Genomic DNA, 13292 nt, shown 5'->3' on the forward strand with positions numbered 1-13292 from the left:
ATAACTAAACTAAATGTAGCTAGCATATGAGTCCAATGATTGAAGGTCACATTGTAAACATCAAAAGTTAGGTAGCAGCAGTAATTACCACTATCAGCCACTCTCTCCCCCCTCACCAACCTGTCTCTCCTAGCTCTTCACCTGCTTCCTCCAAACTGAACTATATTTTACCCAGGTGTATTGCCCAGTTAGCTTCAATTAAGAAACATACTGTATTTTGAATGAACCGCTACCTTGTGCTAGGTATGTATTATCAACGTTACATTACAAGACATAGCTAGTGGTTTGTTTACATGTAGTAAAACGAAACTATAATACAAATGCTAGCGCTGACACTTGGTGATAATATTGAACTGCACATTACAACAGGATGATCAACATGTATTTTGAATTTAAATCAAATGAACCGTAAAATATTCCTTTCTGCACACCCTCATGATAGTGATATTTGCTAGTAATGTCTCTCTCCTGTGCATGTCATCCTTAAACCTGCAATATGTAACTTTTTGGCGACCTGAAGAAATTCACATAGAAATTTGAGTTATATATCTGTCATTCTCATTGAAAGTCTAAGAAGCGGTATATCTGGTCTACTGTATGTGCGCTATTTATACAGTGGGGAAAAAAAGTATTTAATCAGCCACCAATTGTGCAAGTTCTCCCACTTAAAAAGATGAGAGAGGCCTGTAATTTTCATCATAGGTACACGTCAACTATGACAGACAAAATGAGAAAATAAAATCCAGAAAATCACATTGTAGGATTTTTAATGAATTTATTTGCAAATTATGGTGGAAAATAAGTATTTTGTCAATAACAAAAGTTTCTCAATACTTTGTTATATACTCTTTGTTGGCAATGACACAGGTCAAACGTTTTCTGTAAGTCTTCACAAGGTTTTCACACACTGTTGCTGGTATTTTGGCCCATTCCTCCATGCAGATCTCCTCTAGAGCAGTGATGTTTTGGGGCTGTCGTTGGGCAACACAGACTTTCAACTCCCTCCAAAGATTTTCTATGGGGTTGAGGTCTGGAGACTGGCTAGGCCACTCCAGGACCTTGAAATGCTTCTTACGAAGCCAATCCTTCGTTGCCCGGGCGGTGTGTTTGGGATCATTGTCATGCTGAAAGACCCAGCCACGTTTCATCTTCAATACCCTTGCTGATGGAAGGAGGTTTTCACTCAAAATCTCACGATACATGGCCCCATTCATTCTTTCCTTTACACGGACCAGTCGTCCTGGTCCCTTTGCAGAAAAACAGCCCCAAAGCATGATGTTTCCACCCCCATGCTTCACAGTAGGTATGGTGTTCTTTGGATGCAACTCAGCATTCTTTGTCCTCCAAACACGACGAGTTGAGTTTTTACCAAAAAGTTATATTTTGGTTTCATCTGACCATATGACATTCTCCCAATCCTCTTCTGGATCATCCAAATGCACTCTAGCAAACTTCAGACGGGCCTGGACATGTACTGGCTTAAGCAGGGGGACACGTCTGGCACTGCAGGATTTGAGTCCCTGGGGACGTAGTGTGTTACTGATGGTAGGCTTTGTTACTTTGGTCCCAGCTCTCTGCAGGTCATTCACTAGGTCCCCCCGTGTGGTTCTGGGATTTTTGCTCACCGTTCTTGTGATCATTCTGACCCCACGGGGTGAGATCTTGCGTGGAGCCCCAGATCGAGGGAGATTATCAGTGGTCTTGTATGTCTTTCATTTCCTAATAATTGCTCCCACAGTTGATTTCTTCAAACCAATCTGCTTACCTATTGCAGATTCAGTCTTCCCAGCCTGGTGCAGGTCTACAATTTTGTTTCTGGTGTCCTTTGACAGCTCTTTGGTCTTGGCCATAGTGGAGTTTGGAGTGTGACTGTTTGAGGTTGTGGACAGGTGTCTTTTATACTGATAACAAGTTCTAACAGATGCCATTAATACAGGTAACGAGTGGAGGACAGAGGAGCCTCTTAAAGAAGAAGTTAGAGGTCTGTGAGAGCCAGAAATCTTGCTTGTTTGTAGGTGACCAAATACGTATTTATCCCGTTCTTATGTTTAGTCATTTTTGCGTCTTTTACTTTCGGTTTTGTACACCAACTTCAAAAAGCTGAAAATATAATATTTTTGGTTATTGAAAAGATATTTCACAATGGTTTAGAAGGTACAATGATTCACTATACGGTTTGTTTTGTCACATAAACTGAAATGAGGAGAACTATTAGAATTTTAGCAACCAGAAAACGGCGGTGCAATTTCTGTATTTTGCAACTTTAAGTCCCACCTTCATTACAAGGGTAGGGCTTGCACTAATCGATTTCATGATGCATGTAACTAATGTCTAATGAAAAAGAAGGTAGCACTTAATTTTAAGGGGTCCTTATTAAAGTGTAATTACATATGTTATTACACTGTAACAAATATTCTAATTAATTGTAATAATTCATAGTTACACTGTATTAACAACATGTAACTGGTGGTAATTGCAGTCTGTAATTACAGGGATGTAACAACGAATGCTTGTTACCGTGCTTGCTTCAAATGTCAATGTTTCCGATAACATCCCAACTCACCATATTTCAGCCTGCACAAACCACATGATAAGTGTTAGCAAATTGAAAACCGACCACCTCAGTGATCCAACTCTGCAATAAAGGGCTCTGGAGTCTAATGCCCAGGCCCAGTGGCAAAAACGTATTCACAAACAGTTCACATAAAAAAAATACAAAAAAATAGGTAAATAATTTAACGGTGTATTTGTTGTTTTTAGCAGATCAAGCTAACGGTCTCGAGACCACATTTTGAGTGTCTCGGTCTTGTCTTATTGTCAGATACATTTGTACTCAGTCTTGGCTCGGTCTCGGACAGTGAGGACATTTGAGCAAATTAATAGAAAAATATAAAAAAATATCACATTTAAATAAGTATTCAAACCCATTACTCAGTACTTTGTTGAAGCACCTTTGGCAGCGATTACAGCCTCGAGTATTCTTGCGTATGACGCTACAAGCTTGGCGCACCTGTATTTGGGGAGTTTCTCCCATTCTTCTCTGCAGATCCTCTCAAGCTCTGTCAGGTTGGATGGGGAGCGTCGCTGCACAGCTATTTTCAGGTCTCTCCAAAGATGTTAGATCGGGTTTAAGTCCAGACTCTGGCTGGGCCACTCAAGGACATTGTGAGAGACTAGTCCCGAAGCCACTCCTGCATTGTCTTGGCTGTGTGCTTAGGGCCGTTGTCCTGTTGGAAGGCGAACCTTCACCCCAGTCTGAGGTCCTGACTGCTCTGGAGCAAGGTTTTCATCAAGGATCTCTCTGTACTTTTTTTCGTTCATCTTTCACTCATTCCTGACTATTCTCTCAGTCCCTGCCACTGAAAAACATCCACACAGAATGATGCTGCCACCACCATGCTTCAACGTAAGGATGGTACCAGGTTTCCTCCAGACGTGACACTTGGAATTCAGGCAAAATACTTCAATCTTGGTTTCATCAGACCAGATAATCTTATTTCTCATGGTCTGAGAGTCCTTTACATCCCTTTTGGCAAACTCCAAGTGGGCTGTCATGTGCCTTTTACTGAGGAGTGGCTTCCGTCTGGCCACTTTACCATAAAGACCTGATTGGTGGAGTGCTGCAGAGATGGTTGTCCTTCTGGAAGGTTCTCCCATTTCCACAGAGGAACTCTGGAGCTCTGTCAGAGTGACAATCGGGTTCTTGGTCACCTCCCTGACCAAGGCCCTTCTCCCCCGATTGCTCAGTTTGGCTGGGCAGCCAGCTCTAGGAATAGTCTTGGTGGTTCCAAACTTCCTCCATTTAAGAATGATGGAGGCCACTGTGTTCTTCGGGACCTTCAATGCTGCAGAAATTTGTTGGGACCCTTCCCCAGATTTGTGCCTCGATCCAATCCTGTCTCAGAGCTCTACGGACAAGTCCCTCGACCTCATGGCTTGGTTTTTGCTTTGACATGCACTGTCAACTGTGGGACCTTACATATACAGGTGTGTGCCTTTCCAAATCATGTCCAATCAATTGAATGTACCACAGGTGGACTCCAATCAAGTCTTAGAAACATCTCAAAAAATTGAAGGGACCTGAATACTTTCCGAATGGACTGTAATATCGACATGTTTGCGCAGTGGCGAACTTATTGGACCTAGGCCTTCAGTGTGTGACAGGATAATGATGCTGAAAAGGCAGCAACAGTAATACCAGCACACTCATTTAGGAGTGCACTTTTTGTATAACACAGAGGGCCAGTGGTTTAGTGGAGGCTATACGCAGGTATATGCCTTATACCCACTTTTCTTTCAGTATACTCACTTCTTAATTCCCACTGATGCGTATCAAAGTACTGTAGTGGAGGTATACGACTTATCAATTATGTAGTACAATAGTGAAATCATGCACAAAGTAGCCTACACAATCGCAAAGCATGTGAAGTATATTTACATGCACTGTCCACATAGCCTAGTTTCAGCTGAATATCATCTACAGGCAGCAAGAGCGCACAGCTCTCAACTGGTTTTGGTTTGGAGCAGCTCACAGAAGAATGTCATCAGTAGCCAGTAGGGTAGGTAGGAAAGACGTTTTAATTCATGATTTCTACCAGTAAATGCTAACTAAGGCAACAATGGGTATGCAAAGCAGGTATTGAAAAAGTTTGGTCCAAAATCTTGGTTAGTAGGCTATTTGTGACGTGCAATTCAGTCATCATCTGCTGTTTGCATCAGGGGCGTAGGCATGAGTGGGCCTGGGTGGACACAGGCCCACCCACTGGGGAGCCAGGCCTTGCCAGGCCCACCCAATCTATTGAGCAAAAACAAACAAAAAATACATTATTACAAAAAACACAGTTCCACTCACCAGATGATGATCATTTGAAACAACCCTTTCCTGCAGTCAATTACCAAAAGTGCCCTCTTTGGCCTCATGGGTGGAATGTTTTCATATTTTTCATAATATGAACGACGAAAAAAAAAGAAAATCCGGTGTTTCTATGTCAAACAGTTGTGTTATATTTCAATCTTCTGTGATGTATATAAAGTGCAATATTGGGATGCAAACAAAAAAAATTATACATTTCAACTCTATATCTGACATGGTACTGGTGTCTTTTTTAAAGCCCATAACCATGTGTGTGAGGTGTATACTTTTGTTTGAAAGTAGATTTGTTTAAGACTACCAAGGATCACTCTGTGTGACCCTGATTTAGCCCACTGCAGTAAAAGGTTAACTTCTTGTTGAAAGTTATTATTGAAAAGGGAGAAGCTAACAAATTTGCAACAGCATCATCTTCGATAACATCTGCTGCAGCCGCTGTAAACTAGCCTACAACAAAAGATAGCTAGCAAGACTGTGGGAAAACTACTGTTCGCTATTGCGCAGTGACCTGTTGGCCTTTGAGAAGGCAGAAGTCTCCATTTGTTGTTTTTGTAAAATCGGTCCCACCCAAGTCAAAATGTGATTGGTTGATTCCACTGTCACTCCAAAATGTTGCCCTTATACAGTTGAATGGCAGATGCCTTCTCTCTAGCTTCTGATGACCTAGCCAATGGCTGACTTAGCTAGCTAGATTTCCCCAGAGACCACCAAAGAAAAATCCTGATTGGATCTTTTTTTATCTTCAGTGATAACCCTTTCCAACAAAAACTGAAGAGATTAAATCAGAACATCAATGAAAAGAATAATATAATTAGAATCATTATTATTATTATTTTATAAGAAGGCCCTCATTGTTCCCCACTGTGTTTGGGTTAGTAATAATTTGTAGAGTGGCTCCATTTGCCCTCAGCATGCATCTTTTCACCATTCTGAATGTCTAAAGAATCCATATGTTCTTCTGAAATATGAACACAGAAATACTGGACATTTTGAACTCTTATTATGGTGGCGATTTGACAAAATTACAATCATGGTCTTGAATTGAACTCGCATTTTTCTGGTCTCAGTCTTGACTCGTTCTCGGACCCCTTGTCCCCCTCCCAGTCTCGGTCTTGACTCGATCTCGCCCGCCTTCCGGTCTTGATCTTGACTTAGACTCGATTTGCTCCGGTCTTGGTCTTGAATCGGTCTCGAACACAACACTGGTTTGAGTTATTAAAAAAACATATATTTTGGTTGGCTCTCTATCCTATGTATATGTAGCTAGCTAGCTGACGTTACCTAGAATAGATGGTTAACTTAATAAACAACTTACCCCTGTGCTACACATCATCCTGGAGCCGCCTCCTCCTGCTGCTAATGTTACTTTCCATGCAGGCAATGCAGCCCGCTGTGATGTTTCTTTGGGAAATCTGTAAACATTCATTTTCAAAAATAGATTTGTCCCCGGTCGTAAATTTGACCTTGAGAAAACAACTAGACTAAGTTAGCTAGCTTATCTAGCTAGACGTTTACAGCCGCGATGGAACAGCTGTTTACAAACGCACCAGAAGTTCTTTGGGGTTCCAGGGTTCACTTCCGCTCCTCCTCAAAAAATGTCTATGCTATCTTTGTTCATACATAAGCACATACAGACTCACCTCAAGGTATGTATGTTCCATAGTTGCTATGGCGCCGTGAGGTTGCCTAGGCAGAGAGCTCTGTAAATATTGTACATCATTTTGTAATTTTTGTTGCATTTTTTTATTTTTTATTTTTGGGTTTGTCTGCTGTGGGGGTTGATCACTTAGCGCTCCGGGCCTGTTTGTCAGACCGTCTTTGTTTCTCTCTGGCTGTACCATCGATGCCCCCTCCCTCCGCTGAAGCTACACTGCCTTTCCAATCCAAACTGCCTCAACTCCCAGCCTTTCATCATAAGCCAAATAGAGACATTCAATATCCATCTCTACCATCTAAATTTAAATGTGTTGTTTGTTAGTTTTGCTTTTTATGCACTTTGAGATTATTTTCTGTAATGAAAAGCGGTATACAAGTTAAATAAATGATTATTATTAAATTATCTGGGTCTTGTCTTGTCCGCTGTTTTCTCCCCCTCTATCTCGAAGGTGTAAAATCGACGAGGACGTGACCCACAAGGCGTGGTTGAACCGCTCAAACATCCTGTTTGCGGGGACAGACAAGTGGTCGCTGGACAGACGGGTGTCGCTGGTCAACAGTAACACTAGTGACTTCTCCATCCAGATAGAGAAAGTGGAGGTGGCTGACGAGGGGCTGTACACCTGCAGCTTCCAGGCCAGCAACAAACCCCGCATAGCCCACGTCTTCCTCATCGTCCAAGGTGAGTCCCTGGGGACATCTGGGTGGGGGGAAAGATGGGGTAGAATAAAAAATGTGCATGTTTTAAATCTCATGCCCAAATCATCCCAAAGTGTCTGACATTGGTTGTGTATATCAATGAATTTGTCAATGGATATTTCAAACATGCTAATTTGGGGTTACGATTGGTGACAGCAGCCAAGGAAAAACAAAAGAAAGCATGGGTTTATCTATCTCTTTGTCCAAAGACTGTTTACAGGGTAAGGAAACAAATATGTATTTAGGTGTATTAGCCCTTTAATTTGTTATATTTTAATGTGTTTACAGTACACACTGTACTTGGTTCTATAATGGGCATGTACCACTTTGAACATTATTTACAGGATTATTTATTCACCTCTGGGTTTTAGTCCAGCAATTGTAAACACAACTTTACTTTTACTTTAGTTTAGTTTACAAAAAAACTTTAAAGTGATTCAAGGCCTTTGCTAGTGTTGTGCAGTGGATGGAGCCTGGGACTGAGCAAAGAAAGCAGCCAACCGAGTCCTTAGCAACTGTGCCTCGAGCCAATACATTAGCACTGATGCAAGCTTACCTCAGAACTGAGAGGGGTGGGTAGATCCTGGGGTAAGTGGGTAAGACGATATGGGGGCTGTCCAACTGCCTGACTGAATAATTGACAGTGCAGGACCAGGGCTGGGTCTATCGTCAAGGCAACAGTGGAGTGAGTGAGAGTTTGACTGATCCTGAGTGACGTGATTTATTGGCGCCCGGCTGCTCGGCTGATGGATTGCAGACCTTTTCCCCCTGCATGTGTCAGTTGTTATGTATATTGTATCTTGTGTACTAGCATTTCGCAGTAATACAAGACTGGCGGAATAGAAATGAAAAATATTAGGGTATACTGTATATTAACTGGCCAACACACATACACACACACACACCATGCTGCTGCAGAGATGGAGAGAGAGAGAGCAAGCTGTGTGCGTGTGCGTGAGTGTGTGTGTGTATACAGTACGTGCATGCGTGTGTGTGTGTACATAGGCAAGGTGCAGGCAGCATTACCCACAAGGCTAAGCCAGCCGCTCTCCAACAGACTGTTCCCACAGTGCAGGCGCCAAGGAGAGGCATTTATCCACAGGGCAAATGGGCACACAGATGACCATGTTTCCTTGATTCCAAGTCGCCTCAAATTTCAGTCTTAGCAGCAATATCACACAAACTAATTACACCCCAGAGTCACTGCATCAAACAGTGATGGCTATGGTGGGGTAGCGATGGCTCCAATCTTTGCTTTATCGCGAGAGTATTTTCGCCTGGCCAGATAGTAAAAAATGGGATCCTGTAGTTAGATGCCTCGCAGAAAAACAGCCTCATAGCCAAGCTCATTAAAAGCAACAATAATGGGCCATTTAAATTCGAGGGTCATCTAGTTATCTATCTAACTATATGTATAGTGCCTGCTCTGGAATGGCAATTTAGAACAAAACAGCATTTGATGGTGGTCATGCTGTGAAAAGAAACAAACAAAGCAACTACCAAAGACACAAACTTCTAGACCTGGTTTCCATCCCTATATTCAACACCAAAGTGAAGAACATTCTATAGATTTGTCTTATTATAATAGTAGTCAGAGAAATCAGTGTTTGTCATTGGTAGTATTTTGGTATGCTTGTCATTTCTGTTGAATACCTTATTTTTGGAGCTAGGGGTTCGATTGCTAGTGCAAACAGTGAGGGGGAAAGAGGGCAGCTTAGGTCTAGTTCCTATTTTTTGTCAAGTCATGACTGTCAATAAAACCCGACTCTTTTGTCTTGCAGTGCCAGCCAGAATCGTCAACATCTCCCAAGACGTGTCAGTGAACGAGGGGGGCAACGTATACCTCTTCTGTCTGGCGGTGGGACGACCTGAACCCACTGTCACCTGGAAGGAGAACAAATGTAAGGCGCCCGTCCCTACCCAGTCCTCATGTCTCCTCTCCCAGTTGCCTGTCCCTTTCCCAGTCTCTGTCTCCTGTCCTCTGGCCCTGTCATAGTCTATACTAACTAGTCCCTGTTCCCAGTCCCTTGTTTCTGTCCCCTGTCTGTCCCCTGTTTCTGTCCTTGTTTCCTGTCATAGTCCCTGACCCTCTGTCCCAGTCCCTTTATTTGTCCCATGTCCACTGACACCTGTCTCTGTCACCTGCTCTTGTTACCATTTCCATCACACCCAGGCTGTGGCTGCTAGTTCCCTCTCACACACATCACACACACACACACACACACAGACACCCACACATCACATCACATCACACATAATTATCCACAAATAACGCGTGCCAGCCACAATTATCAGCATCTGTCACCATCCTCACTGTCACCGCCTTCACCATGGCAACAATGCTAATAATGGTGTTTATCATTAGAACACTATTTATATCTTCCATCATCATTCAAATAAATCACATTGGTTTCAAATCAAATCAAATCACACGTTTAACAGCTGTTATTGCAGGTATAGCGAAATGCTTGTGTTTCTAGCTCCAACAGTGCAGTAATATCAACAGCTTGGAAGTAGCTGGGAGTCCTGCTCCATCTCCTCTCTATGCCCTGAGTATACACACACCCACCCTGAAAGTACATTATAACCACTTGCTGTGCTTGTCGGCAGACATACAGCATTTCTTCCTTGTCAGCAGTATACCCCCCCCCGCCCCCCCTCGTTCCCTCACACACACCCCTTCAGTTTGCAGTGTGAGATAGGGCAGCATTGTTATTCTGTGGGAGTCACTGCAGCGAAGCCATGGGCTGCTGGGGGAGTGGTGGTGGGGAGGAGAGAGGGAGGGAAAGAAGAGCCTAGAGAAACAGTGAGAAGCTGCGAACCATCTGTCCCTCTATTCAGACATGGCAGTGGGTGGGAGACAAAGTGGTAGGGGGGTATCCCGCCTTTGTGTAGGGAGTCGGGACACACACCTTCAAGACAATCCACCATGCACCTGTCCCTTTATTCAGACACTGCATTGGGAGATAGATGAGCTGGCAACAGAAATAGTTTAAAAACGTTTTGCAACAGAAAACAGAAGGTAGTCTCTCTCTGTTTTTTGCCAATGGATGCCTAATGAATACAACCCAGACGTGTACCACAGTGAGTCTGTGACATGTACACACTGCTCCTAGTATTGCTCCTGCCCACTTTATCTCTCACTGATACCATCTCCATCTCCCATTCACACTCTTTCACAGACATCACCTGAACCCCCATTAAATCTGGGACATCAAGCTCTTATCATTGGACATCCCATCCATTAGACAAGACGCACAAACACACACACACACACATACATTAACACAGACAAATGCACGCACTCACACACTCCTCACTTAATCGCGAAACAGCACGCCACATCGATGCTCTCCGGCCCAGCCACTCCATCGCATCAGACTCCATTACTATGGATCTCAGTCAAACAGACAATGTCTGTCAGATGCTCCACTACCACTGTGATACAACTAGAAAGAACCAGACCACCTCTGCTAGAGAAACACACACACTGCTATAGGGAAATGGACTACAGTTTCACTGCAGGACAGATCTAAACTTTGACCTCTTTCCATTGAATCATCCGTCTGGCTTCCTCTTTTCCTCTCAGGTCTAATCTAAGTGTTTGGTTGGTGGTGGGAGTCCAGGGCTGTGTCTTAAATGGCACCACCACAAATCTCAGTCGACTCTGGCTGAGCACCCAACTCTGCCCCCGGGGAAGAAGGGAAAGCAAGGGAAGGGAAAGAAGCCAGAGATCCAAATCGCTGAGACACAATTAGGGCTACTGAAGCCATATTTAAAGAGACAGGCCTAATATATTGTAGACAGCTTCTAGAAAGGAGGGAGGGAGGGGGGAGAGAGAGAGAGAGAGAGAGAGAGAGAGAGAGAGAGAGAGAGAGAGAGAGAGAGAGAGAGAGAGAGAGAGAGAGAGAGAGAGAGAGAGAGAGAGAGAGAGAGAGAGAGAGAGAGAGAGAGAGAGAGAGAGAGAGAGAAGGAAATTAGAGAATAGAAAGAGAGAGATGGCGAGAAAGAGGAAGACAAAAATAAACAGAGAAAGAGAGAAAAGGAGAGACAAAAAAAGAGAAAGAGAACGAGTGGTCGAAATCTAAATAAAGAGAAAGGGACGTCCATTATTGACAGCGACCCTGGCGCCATGCCTTGCTCAAGAGCAGATCGACAGATTTTTTTCACCTAGTCGGCTCGAGGATTCGAACAAGCAACCTTTCAGTCATTGTAGGGTGGCAGGTAGCCTAGCGGTTAGATCATTTGTCCAGTAACTGAAAGATTGCTTGTTTGAATCCCCAAGCCAACTAGGTGAAAAAATCTGTTGATCTGCTCTTGAGCAAGGCACTTAATGCGAATTGCTTCAGGGTCGCTGTCAGTAATGGCTGATCCGTGACCCCACTCTCAGGGGGAGTGGGATAAGCAAAAAACACATTTCCATTTCATACTACAAATATAAGCACCCCCTATTTTATATAGGGCACTACTTTTAATCAGAGCCCTATGGGAGTCCTCTGGGTCCTGGTCAAAGTAATGCATTAAATAGGGAATAAGGTACTGTTTCTGAGGCAGCCCTAGGTCTTCCTCCAGTAGTGTCTGATGGAGCTGTAGTATTTTACAGGCCATTGTGAGAGCTATGAGGATTCACTGGAGGACGACTATTTCCCTGATATGATCTCCCTGTGGAGGAACGGTCAGAGATATCTCCAGGGAGGGAAGCAGTAAATGAAGGGAGGGGTAGGGTGTAATGTGATGTAATGTGTCAGTGCACAGCGTCACTGACACATTACAACACACAACTGCTGAGAATGAAACTAGCCACAAAAGCGCCAGCCAACCTCTCAGCTGCACATGAAATACCCCGACCGAATGTCCCTTTCTCTTTATTTAGATTTTGACCACTCATTCTCTTTGTCTTTTTTTGTTTCTCCGTTTCTCTCTTTCTCTGTTTGTTTTTGTCTTCCTCTTTCTCGCCATCTCTCTCTTTCTATTCTCTCATTTCCTTTTCTCTCTTTGTCTCTCTTCTGCTTTCTCGCTCTCTCTCTCTCTCTCTCTCTTCTCTTTTCTCTCTCTCTCTCTCTCTCTCTCTCTCTCTCTCTCTCTCTCTCTCTCTCTCTCTCTCTCTCTCTCTCTCTCTCTCTCTCTCTTTTGCTTTCTCGCTCTCTCTCTCTCTCTCTCTCTCTCTTTCTCTCTCTCTCCCTCCCTCCTTTCTAGAAGCTGTCTATAATATATTAGGCCTGTCTCTTTAAAAATGTATTCAGCAGCCCTGGTTGTGTCTCAGCGATTTGGCTCTCTGGCTTCTTTCCCTTCCCTTGCCTTCCCTTCTTCCCTGGGGGCAGAGTTGGGTGCTCATCCAGCGTTGACGCAGAAGTCACAGGGGAGCCAAATTTATTAGGCTAATGTAATGAGTGAATAACATTGCCATAAACCCCCAACGCGTCTCGTCACCGCTGCCACTACTCGCTACAGGGTGGCGGGCAGCAGGCTGTACCGCCGCTGCAGCAGCTGCAGATAATCATCTCCAGCTCAGTAGCCGCAGCTAATAATCCTCCAGTATAATCTTCAATTGGAACCGCCGCGCTAATCTCTAACAGGAATTATCGCTAACGTTTAGTGTGTCTTGCGTCAGTTGCTACGCGGGTGCAGGCACGTGTGTGTGTGTGTGTATGGACGCCAGGGGTCCAATGACTGACTGGCTTTTGGTGTTTTTTTTAAATGAAAACTGAGCAGCAATTTAAACTGTGGATTTCCTTGTTAGCAGACGGATTATGTATTATGTCATGTTCCATAGCCTGACTTCTTTCATGGGGAAAATTGGAGAAAAGCTTAATGGTGTTGGAGCTTGGAGGCTACCAGACAGCTGGCTGTGTGGAGACACACAGTGGGGCAATGTTCCCTCAACGTTCCCTCTCGTCACTGTCCTTCTAATAACACCTCTACATCCATTCCCTTACACGTACCGTGAGGGAAAAAAGTATTTGATCCCCTGCTGATTTTGTACGTTTGCCCACTGACAAAGAAATTATCAGTCTATAATTTTAATGGTAGGTTTATTTGAACAGTGAGAGACAGAATAACAACAAAA

The 13292-nt window shown here is 43.7% G+C and overlaps 1 protein-coding gene across 1 annotated transcript in view; it reads left to right on the top strand.

Annotated features, from left to right (window-relative positions):
• LOC311139525 (igLON family member 5-like) overlaps positions 1-13292 on the top strand; it is a gene marked incomplete at both ends in the record, with an annotated part of 146964 nt that overhangs the window by 112272 nt on the left and 21400 nt on the right. The window contains 2 exons of the mRNA XM_084174411.1: positions 6976-7208; positions 9007-9126. Coding sequence (XP_084030537.1) covers positions 6976-7208; positions 9007-9126 — 353 coding nt within the window. The remainder of the gene's footprint in view (positions 1-6975; positions 7209-9006; positions 9127-13292) is intronic.

Source organism: Coregonus lavaretus (assembly GCF_964263955.1).
Source record: "Coregonus lavaretus genome assembly, chromosome: 13".
Classification (NCBI taxonomy): Eukaryota; Metazoa; Chordata; class Actinopteri; order Salmoniformes; family Salmonidae; genus Coregonus; species Coregonus lavaretus.